Source organism: Manacus candei, unplaced genomic scaffold (genome assembly GCF_025592945.1).
Source record: "Manacus candei isolate 608988 ecotype Guabito, Panama unplaced genomic scaffold, ASM2559294v1 h1tg000015l, whole genome shotgun sequence".
Lineage (NCBI taxonomy): Eukaryota > Metazoa > Chordata > Aves > Passeriformes > Pipridae > Manacus > Manacus candei.
In genome coordinates this window covers 12,332,925-12,347,901 of record NW_026138063.1, presented here as the reverse complement: position 1 = coordinate 12,347,901, position 14,977 = coordinate 12,332,925, and the positions used below count along the sequence as shown (strand labels likewise).

At 42.9% G+C, this 14,977-nt stretch overlaps 1 protein-coding gene across 1 annotated transcript in view; it reads left to right on the top strand.

Moving 5' to 3' along the window:
• The first annotated feature begins 3,265 nt into the window (after nt 1-3,265).
• MB21D2 (Mab-21 domain containing 2) overlaps nt 3,266-14,977 on the top strand; it is a 60,382-nt gene continuing 48,670 nt past the window's right edge. The window contains exon 1 of the mRNA XM_051782165.1: nt 3,266-3,495. Coding sequence (XP_051638125.1) covers nt 3,285-3,495 — 211 coding nt within the window. The 5' untranslated portion in view covers nt 3,266-3,284. The remainder of the gene's footprint in view (nt 3,496-14,977) is intronic.

Here is a 14,977-nt window from a genome sequence, read left to right as displayed (position 1 = left end):
AGTATGGCAGAGGCCATGGATTCCTCCTAGGTCCCAAATAGTGCTCACAAGAGGAGCTTTGATGCTGCAATTTTTCCACAAAGAGTTCCATTTCAGAAAGAAAAAAGATTTAGTAGAAAACTCGTGGCCAACCGTACTTGCAATCTCATTCTCATTTATTTGCTCAAGTAATCCCCAGTGCTTGATTTACGTAAGACTTGAATTAACTGTGTATTTATTCAGAGATCTTAAATTACACTGATGTGATGAGGTAAAATTGCAAGCTGATGCAGTTTCAAGGGTATTAACAAGCATATGACAGTGTGGCAGATCCCGCTTGCCAATGAGGAACCCAAGCCCATTCAAAGATTTTCAGAGAAGGTGGGATAAAGGCTCTTTCTTTCACAAGTACAACTGCTTTTCATGAAGGAGAATTTGCCCTAGCACTGAGGTGAGGCAGAGAGGTGTGGTACCTGTCAGAGACTCTTGAAGAAAATTAAAACTGCTTGCTTGATGCTGCTCTTGTTGAACAGTCTTGGTTTGAGCTCAGACACTAAATGAAGCACATTTTTAGTTCTGAGCAATTTCTGAATAACGAGTAGTACCAGGAATGTAACAAACTCAGATGAGCAAGAAGAATGGAGCAGTTAACACTATGATCCAACAAAAACTTTCTCTAAATATGAAGGTGACTATAACTTCAAACAGAGGTACCATTAAAAAGGAGTGAAAATCAAACTGAAATCGTCATTGCTTCTGGCTTTAGCTGTTGCTGAAGTTTCACGTTTGCAATAGGTGTTTAGTGACTTCAGACAATGAAAGCTAGCTATGAAGTTGTCACTGAAAGGGATTTAAACCCGTTAAATGAAGAGGGAGGAAAATGATACTGTAAGTCTATGGTTGAGAGTGGGTGGAGAGTTGGTGTGATCATTTGGAAGTCCACTGAAAGACAGAATCTGAGACAAAATACTCATGAAGAATACTGGGAGTTCCAGTATTGAAATATGATGCAGCATATATGATATGGTTAGGAAAGAAAGCTACACAGTCCATGAAGCCTGTGGAGATCATCAGCCTGAAAAAGATGAGGCAAGAGGGTTGGGGATGAAAAGTGTAGTTGGTGTAAAAAGATCTGTCTGCTTTACCAAGTGGTGCCAATGAGGCACACAGCATGACTGCCAGTGCTTCACATGCCGTGAAAGGGAAACAAGGATACCCACGCAGCTAAAAATGGTTATGGCTGGTACACGGGGGACTTACAGGTGTTCAGAGATGAACAGGGCAAAACAGAAGGTCTTGAAGTTGGCTGGGGTTCAGGAGCTACTGTGACTTCTGTGGGAGCGGCATTATCACAAGAGGGAGCTGTCCGCCTGTATGAGATTGTCACCCCAGCTAAAAACACACCGCGGGGATGCAGAACCAGGGCTCTCAATCCCTGAGAGGGGCAGGAGGAGAGAGATCCTGAGTGCTCAGACAGGCAGTGGTCACGGCAGGCTAGTGTAGGAGGGCATGGGCTGAGCCGGGATAGCAGAACTAATCCCGCAGGGCAGGCCACCAACACTGCACACAGTTAATTGCTGTTCTGCAAGTCAGATCCTGCATTACATTAACACTATCTGCTAATTGTTTTTATTTGTAGGCTTTTCTGGGGAAGGAGGAAAAGGAAAGGTGCTTGCTTGGCCAAAGTCAGACTGTGCTAGTGAGAGGTTCATGTGACAATGCAGCTGATCACCAAAGCTCCAATGGTGAAGTCGAGCAGTGGCTGAACACAACAGGGCCTGTGTACCCAGCAGAGGGCATGTGCACACACACACACACACACACACACACATACACGTACACACACACACTCCTACTCTTACCTCTGGGACATCATTTCTTAGATAATGAGCATATCAGTGCCCTCAAAAGCTGTATAAGTGGTTACAGGACAAAGCCAGAGGCATCAGCCATTCTGCTTTGAGCAGTCTGTGTTTTCTGTTACAGGATCCAAACCCACCCTTGATTTTCATTCTTGTTTCAGATAAGGTCCCACTGCAAGAGGTGCTGAACTCCCATTTCTATCAAGATTGGTGGTTCAGAGGACCTAAGCCACATCTCTAAGATCAGGTCTGAACACTATCATTTGTATTTACTATGTATCAGGGAAACTAGCCTGTAACCTCTTCACACTGAGCTTAGTTTCATCTTCCAGTTATTTCTCTGAATGCTCATGCCTGATTTTGGAAGACACAATTTATCACAGTCCGGAACTGAGCTGAAAGCTTTGTTTCCTGCCAAGAGTCTTGAGAGGATAATACATGGCCAAACAGTTTGCATAAGTGCCATAGCATCTGAAATGCCCTATAGAAGGCAAACACATAATATTTGTATGCTCCCAGGGCAGGAAGACAGACAGTTCTTCCAGGATGCACTAAGGTACATAATGGAGTGTGCTACATATGTTCAATGACAGGACAAGGCACAGAAGACCAGGTGAAAAGAAGAAAACCACTCCAGGTTGAAAAGTTAAAAGGCATTAAAAATACATATAGAAGAAAAGAATGCAGTCTTGTCGATGGGGAAAATGGATGGAGATCAGAAGTCTGGGCTCCTTGCCACAGGCTGCTTGACCTCAGGCAAGTCTTGAGATCCCATTTCCCCTCCTACCCTTTGTCTATGTAGCTCCCAGGAGCTTCGAGGGAGGGTTGGTCTCAAGCACAGCAGTAAAGACACTACTTGGTCATTGCTCCTAAGACATACGGTAAAATTACTTCATATATATATAAGTGTGCATATATATAAAACAATTTTCCGGATACCTTAAGAATCAAAAAAGAAAATAAACATAGAATGCCTAGGGAACATGTGGGAGGAGCAGAGTTCCCAGCCGGTTATTAATCCACTTGCACGACAAGGCTTTCGCTGAAGTTTAAAATTAAATCTAAATTAAAAAAAAAAAAAAAAAAAAAAAAAAGAATTCTATCCCGAGCCAGCGGTCTGGCTCCAGCCTCAGCACCCGCCCGCCGTGACGCCGGCAGCGGAGCAACCCCCCCGCGGCCGCGGCCCCGCAGCAGCAGCAGCAGCAGCAGCCCCCGCTCCGCTCCCCCCGGGCGGGCGGCTCCGCGGGGCCGCTTGTTGATATCGCTCCGGGCCCCGCTCCGCCCGCGGCCGCCCCGCGCCCGGGCTCGCCGCCGCTCGCCTCCTTCCATTGCAACATTGCAAACCCCTCCTTTCTTTTTTTTTTTTTTTTTTCCTTTCCCCTCCTCTCCCTTTCTTTCCTTTTTTTTTTTTTCTTTTTTTTTTTTTTTTTTTTTTTTTTTTGCATGAAGATGGCGGCGCCTCTCGCCAGCAAGGCAGGGTCCGCCGGCACCACCAGCAAGCCTCCCTTCCCGGAGCTGGATTTCCGATCGGGAGCCAGGGTGGAGGAATTGAATAAACTCATCCAGGAATTCACCAAGCACGATCAGAGGGAGTACGACGACCAGCGAGCCCTGGAGATTCACACGGCGAAGGACTTCATCTTCTCCATGCTGGGTAGGGCAGGGACCGAGCGGGGCGGGGATGGGGCGATGCCGGCCGGGAACCCCCGGGCAGGGCTCCCGGCAGTGCGGCACCGCCGGACCCTTTCCCCGCCGTGAGCGCGCCGGGCTGGGGGGCTCTCCGGTCACAGGGCGGGTCTTATCCCCAGGAAACTATTTTTTCCTGTTCTATCCAACTAGCCTTTAGCAGCGATGTATTTATAAGCACAGAGGAAAGGCTGGGTTGCAGAGCTGACCGGTGCCCGAGAAACACGCCGAGCCAGCAGGGCTGGAGGCGAGGCGAGCCAGGCTCATTATTGTTTTTCTCCCCAACTATCAAGGCTGTAGTAAACCCGAATATTTTTTCCGGACCGCATACTTTGGTTATTAGACCAGCTGATGCTTGAACAGGAATATCCTCTGAACCGCCTTTCTTGCTTAGGTTGCAAAACTCGCTGCGAGTAGAATAAGTCAGATTGTGGCGGGGGAGTCCTCATCTGCGTGAAACTTTGAATCGCGGGCAGGGATCCTTACACTAGGGTGAAACATGCGTTGACCCTTGCAGAAATCACCTGGGTTCTGGCATGACTAAGGCTTCTTAAGAGTAACAGTGGAATGACTAACAGCTCTGATTCTCTAGGTAGTCAGTTTCTGATAAATATTTATCTTGAATTGACTAAGAAATCACTCACACGAGAGCCTTCAATACACAGAAGGATGCTCTTTAACGTGCAGATTAGACCTTGAAATCAGTCATCCAAGTTTGAATCATTATCACAAACATTATCTGAAATATTTTTGCGTGTAAAAAACCAACATGTGTAAACAGCTGCTGTGCCCAGTGAATGGTTCTTTGTAGCCCAGAGGTGCACATACACCCTTAAAGCTTATTTGACACAAACCAAATGTATGGTCTGCATGTCCACTGTGAATAACCTACATCGCTTTTCTCATCCAGAAACAGAGCTCTCCTGTTGCAATAATTATTATTTTCTGTATCAAAGGATAGTCACTATAACAGACCACTTCCTCTGTAGCCATGAACATACCTACACTCAGTAATGAGAATCTACATGTCCAGCTGGCTATCTTGTAAGGTACTTGGATAAGTATAATTGCCTGCTGTATGGGATTTGCACAATATTATGTGTGTACTGCTTTTTCACTGGGGGCTGGACAGGATATAGCAGACTAAATTTAGCTTGAGAACAAGGACAACAAGTTGAAAAGTCAGTAGCATGTATATTTATAGTTGCTGTTATAAATATTTTTCCCTTCCCATTTAAAAAAAAAATAAATGATATGGTGAAGCTGTGGTTGCATCAAAGCCTGTAGGATTTTTGTTATTGAAAACCTGATCCAGTGGAAGTCATCCGCTGTTATGATCTGATACATTTTTCAGTCAGGGGTTTAAATAACTGGCTGAGGAAGCATGGCTGGATGGGATGAAGCAGAGTGGAGAGAAAAACAGCCGTAGCAGCAGTTTGGGGTGTGTGGCTAGCAAGTAGAGACAGCTTTGTATGATCCTGTTTAAGCATTAATAGTCTTTGCAGGTTACGGGGACCACAGCATTTCTTTCTGCCTCATGCCAGAGAAGGCAATAGAGACAGAAGAATGAACTGGAGCATGCCTCATGTTTCTGCAAATGCACCCTAATGCCTTGCTGTTCATGAAACAGGGAGCCTTAGGCTGTTTAGATATAACATAAATTAATGTGGTTGTCTTTGTTAATGTAATGACTGGGAGATGAGCCTTCTTCAATTTTAAATGTATAGGCTAAACCTGTGGTTTAAACAAAGACTATATGTCTGTCTAAGTTATGCATGGTAATTTTCAATAAGTCTTGTTTCTGAATAAAAGAAGAGACTAAATGACCAAGCCCAGGACAGAAATGGAGATGGGATGTCTGATTTTTCTGCATTAGACCCAGACGTTGTGTTTATGGATCAGATCCTTCTTAGCTAGAGAAGCTCTTAAATCTAAAAGGATTTAACTTATTAATAAATAGTTCTTTCCCCTGCACCTCATCCCTCCCATACATACTGCTCTTATCTTATCAGGCGATAACAGGAAAATTAAACGTACCTTTTCTGATTTAATTACATTGGTGTGTAATTGGTGGATGAATGATAGGTGAGGAGGCCTTGTGCAGAATCTCGGATGTTTGTACTCTGCATGACTTGCCCTCTAGGTCAGATCTTTGCTTTCTATTTGTATTAACTCTTTTTCATCTGTGTTGTCTTGCCCTGGCTGTTAGCAGCTGAATTTAGGAAGATCTAAAGAGCTGGGCTATGAGAAAATTAGGGAGAGGTACTACTTGTTGTGCCTTTGTCCAAAATCTTGTGCCCCAAGCATTAGAACAGGACTGCAAATGAGCTACCTCTCTGGTGGGGGAAGTGAGTATTTTCTGAATGTGGGCAGTTCCTGGGCATTCACAGTCCCATTTACAGTCACCAAGACCATATGGTCTTGCCAACACCCTACACTGAAACAACAGGTGTGTTTTGTTTCCTTTGCTGGGTAACTGTCTGTATTCACACTGAGCTGTGCCTGATAAATACTTGTCTCTTTGACTCAGGTATAACTGAGCTTCAGAGGAGGGGAATTAATCAAGAAACAGAGTGGACAAAAGACAGTCTTGTTTTCTGGGCAGCAGATTGGCTGAGAGACCAAGGCTCTGCCTGCCAGTCATGAAAGGAGCTAATCACTTATTGTCCCCAGGACTCGGTTTTGGTTGTGTTGTTTTTTGGGGTTTTTTTTGTGCTTAAAGAGTGATAAAGGAGTATTTCTATAAAGTGGAGATATTACAGTCAATGATATTTTGATTTTTAAAGCACTTGCTACTATTGTGATGAGAGGTGCATAGCAGTCATATTAAAAACCTTTTAGGGGTACCTAACCTAGAGAGTATTGTTTCTGCAGTACAAGTACTTTCAGAAAACTTCTTTAATAAACACTGCCTCTCTCTTTCTGTTCAGCACCTAAGTAGAAAATGCTTTAATGCATAGATGTGCTATGCTTAAAAAAGTCGTGTATTATGCTCTTGGGAACTACAACACTGCCTATTAAAAAACTCCTTAAAATTTCTAGTGCTATTGCTGCCTCAAACCAGCTCATGTTATTAGGGATACTGACCCTAGCATTTGCTTATTAACAAGAGAAAAGAGCAAGGAGATATGAATAAGTACAGACAATTTAGAGCTATTTCCTCTACTTCAGGTACACATCAGTGTTCAGTCATCTAGAGCAGTTCTCAAGCGTTTCAGGTTGGTATTTTGTTTCCTTTTCCTATCAGGAGAGTTCTCTTTAGAGTCAGAAGAGGGATGCTTAGGACATTTCATGCCATTCTCCTTCCTCTCATTGCCCTTTCTCTCCCAGGTCAGGGAAAGGACTGGTTTAAACCAGTGCTAAAGTGGTCTTTTATTATTTCAAGGCCTCTAGTGTATCTTTTCCTCACTTCCCTGGTTACATCTCATTTCTGCGGGAACCGCCCACCAGGACAGGACGCACTTTGAGAATCTGCAGCCAGCTGCTGCAACTTAGAGCTGTTGACGAGACCTCTAGAGAGCTTGTCTCAGCACCTGATACAGGAGAGGTGGTGAGCCTATTCTGAGAGCATTTCCTATTTCTCTGGTGTCTGCCCGGTACTGTGTTGGCTGTGCTAGCAAGTGTTTGTGATAGAGGCAAGTCTCAGAGTGGAGGCAGAGCTGGCATCAGCAAATTATTTCTGCTGCCAATACCAGCTTCCCAAATGGAGTGAGTTACCCTGCTGAGCCCCTGCATCTGTAGCAAGGCTTCCAGCTGTTTCTTGGACTGATGGACCCCTAAAATGTGTGCAGTTGAGGTTCAGATTGCTGTGCTGAAAACACAGGTGTCCTGACAATAGCTTGCTTTTATCAGCAGCTTCTACAAGAGAAGAATTTTACAGTCCTCCCCTGTACCCGAGGTCTGTGTAGCAGAACAACATTGACAGTGTGACTGTTGTGTGGGTTTGTGTGGCATTTTTCCTCCCTTTCCCTACCTGTCATAACTTGCTGATGAAACCTATTGTAGATTAGATTTCAGGCATTGTTGGAAGTGTTGCTTGTTTGTCTATGATACATCATGGAAATTCTCTGGTTTCTGTTGCAGTGTCGAGCTGATGAAATAGCAACAGGGTTGGAGTGATCTCTCTAGGGTTAAGTCTTTTATGTGTGTTCCCTTCTCTCAAGAGAGGCCAATCATGATAGGAGCACACTGTACTCTGAGGCCTATGTTAATAAAGGCTCCCTGCTGGCATTCCCTGTGCTGCTGAATGCATAATGCACAGCTGTTAAAAACAACCTTACTGTATTGCAGATTTCATTTCTGGCTTCGCCTGTGTCTCCTCTCCCTACAGACCACATGTTCCCGTATTTGAATTTGAGGCTGTGGGTGTTTCTTGGTGTTTTGTTTTGTGGTTAGTTTTTTGTTGTTGTTGTTGTTTTGTTTTTGTGGGTTTTTTTGTTGTTGTTGGTTTTTTTGTTGTTGTTTTTGTTTGTCTGTTTGTTTGTCTGTTTGTTATTTTTTATTTTATTTTATTTTGTTTTTTTCTTATGGGACAGTGTGCTAGACTGGTAAAGTTACCCTAGCAAGGCACTGTTAGCCAGAAATCAACCAATTTCATCTCACTGGGAATTCTGTCTGTGTAACTAGTTAAAAAGGTTTGGTACCCTCCTCTGTCCCTTTGTTTAAAGGGATTGCTGGTCCATGTATGTGTCAGTGAAAATAGCTTGAAAATCTTTGTCTCAATTTGTTTTGAGATGCTGGTATTTCACTTGCTCAACTACTGTTTTGAAACATTAGTCTGTGATGCAAAGTATTTAGTGTAATAGCTAGGAACATGTCCTAAGGGCACAAATTCTCATGGCAGGCTTGTCAGACTGCCCACCGCCTGTTCCTTCTGTCTGTGGAAATATTTGTAAAGGATTTGGGTGAATACTTGCCAAGCCTAATTATGCAATTATGTCTTAAGGACAATTTTATAATTATAGTGGAGGATGGTAACCAGGATACAAGAGTTGTTGGGGTTTTGACTTTTCTTTTTCCCCACATGACTTTGAATGAATGCTAAAACACTTGGAGCAATTCTACTCAGAAAACCAGTCGTTCAACTTTCATTTAGGCAGCTGGGTACTTTTATAGATGAAGCTTAATTAAAGACAACTCCAACATTGCTCAGGAAGGCTGGAGGACATGTTTTATTATAGCTTTGGTAATCTCCAGGACAGATGTGTACTCAGAGACCCAGAGTAGCCCACAGGCAATGTCCAGTCTAGAGGAGACTCAGATGTAAAAGTCTTGCTTGGACTTCTCAAAGGAAATCTCCAAGCTGTGCAAGTTTTTTGGGCAGTGGGGATTGTCTGTCATAATTTTTATTTGACAAATGCCAGGTTTCTGCTTTGTCTGTCTCCTGTACAGCTGTCACTTTTGCATCTTTTCTTGGGCCTTGATATGTACACTTTTGCATCTAGGGGCACCTTTTGCTGCAAAAATGGTTTTCCCAGGCACACCTCTGAAACCTTTTTCTGCCCAGGTCAGCCCCTGTTTGTACTCTGCAAGATTGGTTAGGTGAGAAAGTGCCAGGAAGAAATGTGGTTAAGGCCAAGAAATTAGCTGTCACCTCCAGTCAAGGGGTCTTCAGTTGCAAGGGCTGCTTCAGCATGACACTGTGAGCAGTGATTGAGGTGACAGATTTTAGCTCCAAGCATGTCTGTGTGAGACCCTGTGGTGCAGCTGCAGGTACAGGCTCTGCCATAGACCTCTCAATGCTCTCGTGAGTTTAAGAAAAATGAACCACCATGGAGTCCATTTACCTTTTTCTGCGTGTATGAAACTCACTTGAGAAGCAAGAGCTGCAGCTCATTTGCTATGAAAAGAGAAGCTTAAGAGTTGAATGCATTATGAAGGGTGACATACCTTCTGAGCCAGGTTTTTCCTTAGCAACAGCAGGGATGGGTTAAGTTCCATGTCCTAAAAGAAAGCCATTAATTCTGCCTGTTGGTAGCTTGACCTGCTATCCTGTGAACAAGGAGAAAATTCCTTGAGAGTGACAATCTGTTCATGTGTACAACATACTGTATTACCTTTAGTCTGTCTTTAATTTGCCTATCTTTGGTCTATGAAAAAAGCACTAGAGTAGGTGGGGTTCTGGGGAAGCAAAGAAGGGTATCTGCCCTGTTGTTTTCCCTTGGAAAAGCAGAGGACCTATTATGAGAGCTAAAGCAGAAGGTAACTTTGGATGTTGTATTCACAGAACGTCCTTTATTGAGAAAAGAGCAGTGTGCCTGCGTGGGAGAAAGGGTGAGAGAGCTGAAAAATGACCTTTAGATGGATGTCTCAAGTTATTTGCCCAAGTCTTGTCCCGATCACTCGTAGTGTGATGTGAGTTCAGGAGCTGAACTGTAGCTTTATTGGAACTTACGACCATACCTCAACGGCTCCCAGTCTTAACTATGGATTTTAAATCCAGTGAAGGTTTATGACTTCTGTTAGCACAAACTTCTCTTGCTGTCTGACTAACAAAAATATGGGGGTTGGCTTTACTCCCCCCACCAGTGCAGCCGGAAGGCAGCTTATGAGACATTCAAAATAAATCTTTCAGCAGCAGCTGATGTTGCAATTGACAGATGCTGCTATGGATTTTGCTCTGTTTCATTAGGAGAACTCCACTGTTTGCTTTCATTTCTATTGTTGTGTTGCATTCCCTTTTACTGTAAATAGCAATTGTCCTGGACTGAGTGGATTAATCTGTGCCTTAGTACTTCAGCCAACTTGACAGGTCCCTGAATCATGTACTTCTGAATTAGATAAACTTTCTGCAGCTCTTTCAAAGCAGTGTTTCGGTGACTCTCTGGTTTTAAGGGAATCAATGTGTGCTGTAGAATTCAGTTTGAAGAAGATAGATCCCCTGCTCCCCAACATATTGACTTTTGAGATTTTAATAAACACTTGATGCTAAGTTACAACAATCCTGTTAATGCGTTGTATTTCAACTGTCAGACCATATGATTTTAACCTAATTTAAAGCATTTAATTAGAAGATCGTTAATGCATTTTGTTACAAGCAGGTTGGTGTCAAAAGTCCAATTTGCATACTGTTGAGTGGGGTGATTAGTTATTGTAAGGCTCATAATATCCATGTCTTTGAAACAGCAATGGTACCTACTGCCACCCACTCATGTTTAGGGCTGTGGGCAGACATTTGCACAGGGCACTGGATGGCTCCAGCTTGTAGAACAGGAGGTGGGTGGCAACCTAAGAAAATTACTCTATAGGTGAAACACTGAGTCAGGACACCCTAGACCACTGTTCTGTTCTGAACTGCCCCCAAATTTACACAGACCTGCGCAAGTTTCTGAATATAATTCTATGTAGTAGGGTGTTAGTACTACCAGAAGCCTTCCTCATCTCCTGTGTTTCATCAATCTGTGGAAGGTGGGATGGTACTGGAATAGTGGAATATCGTGGTGTTGAGGTTCTTCTTGATAGGATGGTTTAATCATGCAACCCTCTGAGACTGAAGATGGAAAGGGAAGTCTGGTCTTGTGAGTCTTGCTACAAAAAGCATTTAAATAGTGAAGGCAAGTAGTTGCTCTGTCATTTGGTGTTGATCTGGTGGCTTTGAGATCAAGTACAATTCGGCCTCTGTGAGAGAGATTACAACCTGACCCAGTTCTACCAAGTAATCTTATTTTATACTGAAAGGATCCCAAAGAAAAATTGGGACAAATTAGTTTAAGAATACATCCTGTCCATAGTGTTCATACTGATGTAATTTGTCAGAGTCAGGCAATGCCAATCAGGAGAAGGCAGCAGTTTGGGACAGAAAGCAAGGGTAAAATACAAGACAGCCAAAGCTGGAAATCCTGTCAGGATAGCCATAAGGAATTGGCAGAGAATTTTTTTTTTAAATTTTTTTTTGGGGGGTCCAATGACATTTTTAAAGTAATGATTTAGAAGAAAAGTAGAGGTTTATGTGTGGGATGTCATTGGTCTGCCTTCTCTACTGTGGCTTGCAGTCAGAGCATGCAGAATTTCTTTCACCCACTGATGGAGTGAAAATTCATAAATGATTTGGTCCAGAACTGCTGAGCAGCAAGAAAACACTTGCCATTGCATCTGGAAATAACAAAGTCAGTTCTTGCTTTACTGCTTAGTGTGTTAGGCCATATGCTTATCTTGTTCTAAAAAATCTTAACTCTCCTGTTCCTGTTGTAGGATCTTTTGACACTGCTCGACAACTCTGTCAAGGAAGGATGTTTTTATTCAGTGGTGCATATTTGACCTGGTTTAGAAAATCAGGTGCTGAGGTTGTGAGGAAGGAGTTGTATTAAAGAGCTATCAAAAATGCTAAGACAAACATTGCAATTAGCTTCAGCACTTTTCCCTTCAGCACTTCTACTCTTTGCATTTTAATAGATCTCTCGAAGAGCTAGAGATGCTTTGGGTGACTCCTCTTGGAAATGAATCCTGTGCTAATAGCTCTGGCTGTGTCCGACCCACAGGCACATGCTTGGAGATATTTCATGTTTGTTTTGTACCTCACTAATTAATGTATAACTTATTGGTAGAACAGCAGGAAAACTGCATCTGCTGACACTTCATGATATAATGATTTAATCTTTTGTGACACATTCCTGCTGAGTGTCAAAGCTGATAACACTAATCTCTGTCCCTAGCTCAGTGTGACAGGAGCCTGTTCTAGAGGGCATTTTGCAGGATCTTGCAAGCTCTTGTAGGTACTTTGTGACCAATTCACATAAATGTTTTCTGTACATCGTTACTCTTGAATGTGATTACAGGATTGCCTGGTGCACTGAGGAATCTGGGGCTGAGTGCAAACAAAGAACTAAATGACTACATCCAAATAAAATGCAGCTTGTCGAGGAGGGGGGAATACCCTTGTCTTCTAAATACACATCCTGCTTTGCCAGCATTGGGAGTGGTGTGGTTATATTGATTCAAAGGTGCCTAAACCCACTGCTCTTTGTTCTATGTGATTCTGAAGCCTGGGTATGGATGCAGATCTGTAGGCAGGGATAGCTGTGCAACTACTCTGCATTAGTTGGTTCCTGTGATACAACTGGCAGAGCTTGCTTCTAGTCCAGCATGGACTGTGAATTTTTTAGAAAAAAAAAGTGCAGCTCAGCAAACAGAGAAGGGAATGTCACTGTAACAACATTTCAGAGGCTCTGTTGCCCTTCTGTCTCTGAAATTTGCTTGTTGAAAGTTGCATACAGTGTGCTGATTGATGTTGGCCCCTTGATATAAGGCCCTTAAAGCTCGAGCTGCTGAAATGTCTGTATTTCATAGACAGTAGGACAACCATGTGCTAAGCAATCAGCAACTTGAGGAAAATAAGGGGAATGCAAGTCTCTCTGCCAGCGCAGCATGTCTCTGACAAGCTGAATTAAATGCCTGTGTTTTTCTTCCAATGTGCAAGCTGTAATGCACATCTAAGTGCATTATGGAGAAAAAGGAGCTATTACAATTTCATTTAGCATCTATCAGAGACTTGGTGTTATCTACTAAATTGTCTGTAAAAGCTTGATCCTGAACCCCATTTTTCCCAATATCCTGTGGATTTTCTGAATGTGTAAAGTATGCAGTTGAAGCAGCAATGTTATAGTGAAAAGAACTCCGTTGACAAAGGCTTGAAAGATCAAAGAATGACTGTGTCTGTACAGTTATTTTAATTGTCTTGAGGAGAGGTTCATATGTGCTATATAAGCACTTAGTAAAACTATTTGCACATTATCAAAGCTGCAGAGTTAAATTACAGGTTAGTTGGGAAAACTGAAGTTAAAAAAAGTTATTTTGATCTTCTTAAACCCAAGTTCTGGTTCTGAACTTGGGCATTCCTGAGTTACTTCAAAAACTAGACAATCCCTCTCGCTCCTTCACCCAAGCCACATACAGGAGATTTAGAATCATCTTTTTATCTAGGCTGCTTCTTAACAGTGCAGCTAAAGAAATCAGTATCTAAAAGTCTGCTCTTATGCTGAGACCAGTCTTGTAAGACATTGCTTGTGTATATGAATCACTCTACTGTGTTGTGTATGTCACTGTATTCTCTACTTTTTTTAACTAAACCTTTCTTTACCTTATAACGTGTATCTGCCTTTATTTTATTTTATGTCTTACTTTTCCCCAAACAGTTAATTTACGTGGGAAATATCTGCTGTTCAAGGGTGGTGATGACAGTGCTTTGGAGTATAGAGAGTGCTGTTGAGAAGTGCTACAACGTGGGTGTGGAGGTGGAGGTCTCATCCCCTCCCAGCAGAGCTGTTCCAGTGTGACAGGCTTCCCTGGGCCAAAGCCAGCCAGCACTGTTCAGCAAGGACTGTAGGAGTTCTATGGAAGAGATTTCTGTCTGAGGAAGACAGGAGTGAGGGAGACAAATGAACAAAATCTTCAGACCCACAGCATGCTGATAGACCTCCTGTTGTTCTTAATTCGTGTCTGTAAATGACACTGGTTTCCACTGTTGTGCACCAAGACAATAATAAATAACAATCCTTAGCATTTATATACCACTTCACAATTTTCAGAGTGTTCAGCACACATTAACTAATTCAGCTGAGATGTACATACTCTGTGAGCAAAGCTACTCTTCTTGCTGCCCAGGGGAGCCTTTCGTTACAGCTGGGACAAGGCTTTTCTTTTTCCCCATAACTGGAGCTCTTGGCAGGAATGTTCTATATAGGGAATGTGTCTTTCTTCCTGAAGGTTTTAAGCCTTTGCATGTACCCCTGTTTTCATAGGAATTGGACTACTCTGAAGTCATATCTGGTCCTATTAACAAAATTATGCAGGAGACTTGCCTGTATGTTCTGTGCTGCAAATATGCAGACACACGGTTAATAGATTTGTGGTTTCAGAAGCCATTGAGTTAGCAAAGATGTGGCTACATTAAGTACATCCTTCTGTGCTTGCATAAGGCCTTCAGGGAACACCATCTCAGTGAACCTCAAGGCTCAGGAGGAGAATAAGCATCTGTTGGGTTTGACCATGTTAGATCATCACACCATGTGCTTAAGAGAATTGAGGATGCTTAGTGTCTCTGGTCCACTAGATCCAGCACTTGCCAGGCCACCAACTGTTATTTGGGGCAGGACAAAGCTCAACAGAGGTGTATTGCCAGGTAAGAGGTGTTTTGAGGGCAATTAAAGACATTATGCCCTGTCATTCGTAATCCTAAACTCTGGACATGTTGTTTGGGATTCCAAACATGCACTGACATGAATCTAATCTGTCTGGCATTTGATTCACTTTTTGCCTTGGCATTTTGTGTATGTGCATAGAGCTGCTGAGAGGGAGTTTGAGGCATTACTGTCTGTATCTTTAATCTGGGTAGGGTTGGTTCCATATTTTGTTTGGAAGAATAGCACCTTTTTAGCATTCCTTTAGGGTGCCTAGAAGTTAAGCATCTTATTTAATCAGGTCATATAACGTGGGATTACTGATTTACCTTAGAA